Source organism: Pinus tabuliformis, chromosome 3_2 (assembly GCF_031772625.1).
Source record: "Pinus tabuliformis cultivar Carrire ecotype Pingquan chromosome 3_2, CPIR1, whole genome shotgun sequence".
Taxonomy (NCBI): Eukaryota; Viridiplantae; Streptophyta; class Pinopsida; order Pinales; family Pinaceae; genus Pinus; species Pinus tabuliformis.
The window spans coordinates 1,288,630,408-1,288,634,212 of NC_142302.1; the positions used below are offsets into that span (position 1 = coordinate 1,288,630,408).

General features: G+C 36.3%; 1 protein-coding gene across 1 annotated transcript; it reads left to right on the plus strand.

Annotated features, from left to right (window-relative positions):
* The first annotated feature begins 779 nt into the window (after positions 1-779).
* Positions 780-1,682, plus strand: LOC149185458 (uncharacterized). Its single transcript, XM_089419104.1, has 2 exons — positions 780-949; positions 1,094-1,682. Exons 1-2 carry the CDS (start codon positions 935-937, stop codon positions 1,541-1,543), a joined length of 465 nt encoding a protein of 154 aa, XP_089275230.1. The 5' UTR covers positions 780-934; the 3' UTR covers positions 1,544-1,682.
* Positions 1,683-3,805: the final 2,123 nt, after the last annotated feature.

Sequence of the window (3,805 nt, forward strand, 5' to 3'; positions counted from 1 at the left end):
ATGTCCCAGGGTTTGTTTCTGTATCGCAGAAGAGGATGGAAGGGATGACAGGGCGTCGAGCGAGCTAGTCTATGAGCTGGAGGTAGAGGGAAGCCATCTCATTGGTTGAAGTGGAACCCACCATACAAGTCATCGTGTGGGCTAAGATCTCGTATGTTTAAGAAGGAAGAAGTTCTTGAGGAACATGGGATGATGTAATTTCGGGCCACGATGGCAGACACGTGGGCCAACAGCTACACTATTGGTGGGGAACAGACCTACGTAAGAAGTCAGCTTGACAAGTTCCACCCACGGCATTCGCAAAGGTGAAAGTGGAAAGGAGTGGGGTGAGTAACGGGAGATTATGTGGAAGTGCCTCAAAGTATACCAATCTGCAGTGGGCAGTTCCTATTTCCACCTCCATAGCAAAGTTAATGCTATGGAGGTACCGCCTCTGACAGCGGCAGACAGCGTGGTTGACGTCATGGCGCCCTTTCACCCTCGACCATGCATCATGGCATGCATCCCTCTCCGGCGATCACAGGTTACACTGTTTCCGGCAGCTCTCGCACACGCGGACAACATTAACTCAACGTTTCTACTTGTCGAGAGATTTTGATTTTCAATTGTATTGCATTACCGCGCTTATTTGAATTTCAAATTTACCCCGCGCGTCTAGTTGAATTTTCAGTGGGTTTGAATTCAAACATTCATTTCGCTCAGGCCAGTTCCTTCTAATTTTCAACAGAGCGCCATGGATATCCACCGTAGGCCGTAGCACTATCGACCGAGAGTTCCCATCTCCCATGGTGCCGTAGCAAATATATTATAGGATTTCTGTTGCCAATTAACAAGTCCACCTATAAAACTTCTGATACCATCCATTGAATTTCCGTTTGAATGAGAAGATTCAATTTCTTTATCATCTTGTGTAAACATTTCGAATTAGTAGAATATGGCCAGTGTAGAGGTACATCAATGAGGCTCTGCAGGTTGACATTGCAATTTCGAATTAGTAGAATATGGCCCGTGTAGAGGTACATCAATGAGGCTCTGCAGGTTGACATTGCAATTTCGAATTAGTAGAATATGGCCCGTGTAGAGGCCCGTGTAGGTGTCAGCTGAATTGATGGCAAGCGAAGAACAAGTGAAACTCCTAGAGGAAGCTGTGAAGGTTACCGAGATTGAACCCATGATTGAAGGGCCTACTGAAGAAGAAGCTCATGCCTGCAGTCCCACACATTCAGTAGCTCATGCCTGCAGTCCCACACAAGAAGTTCCCGCGGCCGAGAAAAAAGTAGATGAAAGCCCCCCCATCGTAGAGAAATCTGCAGAGGAAATAACTGTAATGCCGCATGCCTCGGAGCCTGAAGCAGAATCGGCCCCGGTGGAATCCGACGAAGTGTCAAAACTCAACGATTCCACCAAAATGCCCGAACAAGCCGAACCTGCAAAACGAGAGACTGTTGGTCAACCATCCGCCGAGGGCGTGGGCGTTGAAGAAAAAGCTGAAGGAGCTCCCACCGAAGAGAAGGCCGAGGTTGAGGGTAAGTCTGAAGAATAGGTTAATAGGTATGGAAGGCAAATAAATAGATCTGTGAATGTGCCAACGGTGGGTGTAATAATATGGACCATATTCAGTTTAGTTCGTAATGTATTGAGCGGGTTCATTCCAGTTTAACTCATGGTCTCTTCTACTATTAGTTGAACAGGCTAAACGATCCTGTCGGCCTTTCTCTCACATATTAAAAGTTAAGTTTGTACAACCGTTTCAAAATATTGGTAGCAAAGGTTGTTTGACTCGTATTTTTTTGGTTAAGCTCAGATGACATATTTTGCAGCAGGATCATGTTTGATATTCCACCATTTCAATTTTACGTTTTGACGAAATAAATTAAATTAAATGTAGTATTATAAGTAAGAAAACATAAAAGTAACAATATAAGTAATATGGGATCAAATTCCATAGAAGGGGTTAGTTCATAAAGTGGAAGGTGGAAGGCTGAGTAAATTTTACACAATCACAATATTAATGATAATGTATAAATTAATTCCATAGACTAAATCATAAATAAAATTTCAAACATAAATATTTTCAATTTTAATGAATGAATGTGTGTGTTTTTCTTTTAAAAAGTTTGAAGTTTCAAATCAAGAGAGTTAGTTGGAGTAGGTATGTTTTAGTAGATTTTGATAGTAAAAAAATATTGTATATAAGTGGATCTCTTGTCTATTAATGAAGAAGAATTTGGTGTTTTATTTAATTATGATTTTTACACTTAAAATTTAGTTATTTATTATTTTTAAAATTAAGAATAAAAATATTTTTTAAAATTATAAAATTGTTATGATTAAGACATTTCTTTTAATTACAAGATTATTATAATTAGCTAATTAACCCACCTCACTAGGTCAGTATTTTGGAAAAAGAAAAAACATATGACTAGCTGACTTTAAGAAATATTATTCAATTGTGTACTATCTTTCAACTTTAATTAATATTCCATAAGGGTGCATTATAATAAAACTAATATCTTTTGTCGTCTTCTCTACTATAACATTTGACATCTCACACTTACAATTGTCAAGCCGTAGTATTTGGAGGCCTAAAATTTGCTTCCCTAAAATTTGTTGGAATTATAATTTAATTTTTAATTTTATATTTAAAGTTTCTTATGTGTTAAGAGTTATTTTTGTAAGGCTATATCGAAGTATCATTACCAAGTTTTAGAACATTGAAAGATGGTTGGAAGAAATTAATTGTAATATAATAGTCAAACAAGGTTTTCTCATGTTCCCCATTTTTTTGGCATTTACATTGATAAGATAGAATGTTGGTCGAAAGAAGCTAGTTGTATTAGACCAACTCTTGTTGGTATAGCCATCATCCTTCCTTTTTATGCTAATGATATTGTTCCCTTGACCTTAATAACGATTTAAGAATCCTTAAAGACTTTTGTTCTAGTATAGGTATAACTATGGACATAGAAAAAATAAAGGTTATGTTAATCAAATGTCATCAGATCATTTATGACACTTTCATATATATGATAATAATAGTTTGGAGGAAGTGTGCTCATAAAAATATCTTGAAATCTATATTAATCATAAAATCAATTGTAACTATAGTGTTAAAAAAGGATAAATGAGGGATGGAAATTTTAATATGGACTTGAAAAACAATGTAAATTAGCAAAACTTTAGTGGTGGGATAAGAAAAAATTTCTATTTGATATTCTTGTCACTCCTTTTATCTTATACAAATAGGAAGTCTCGGGATACAATATTTCTAGAGAATCTTGGATAAGTAAGGACAAAATCCAAAAGATTGTTATAAGTTAAAAATGTGATATTAAAACCAATGTACCCTATCTCATCCTCCTTACAAAAGTGAACCTATCCCCCATTTAGTAGGTGGCCATGGTTAGGTACTTAATGTATAAGAACAATATAAACAACAGGGATGACAAGAGCCTCCCCAAAATTGCTTCCAACTCTAAGCATAACCACCAATGGCTCAACGTGAGAATGACATTGAGACGCCATGTATGGTTTAATTTTTTGGCTATTATAGGAAGATGTCACCGTCTAGGGATAATATTAAATTATTATTAGTAAATCAAAATAAGTTAAAATAATATAAGGACACGATCAAACCCTAATCTACAAGATCAAAAGTATATTTCAATTTCTACTAGCATGAGGAATGAACCAACATTGCTAAAATACTAACCAATTCCCTTAAGTTACATAATGAAATTAAATGTTAGACATGTCCAAAACATTGAGATGCAAGAATATGTAATCTTTTTAACACTAAGAAGGT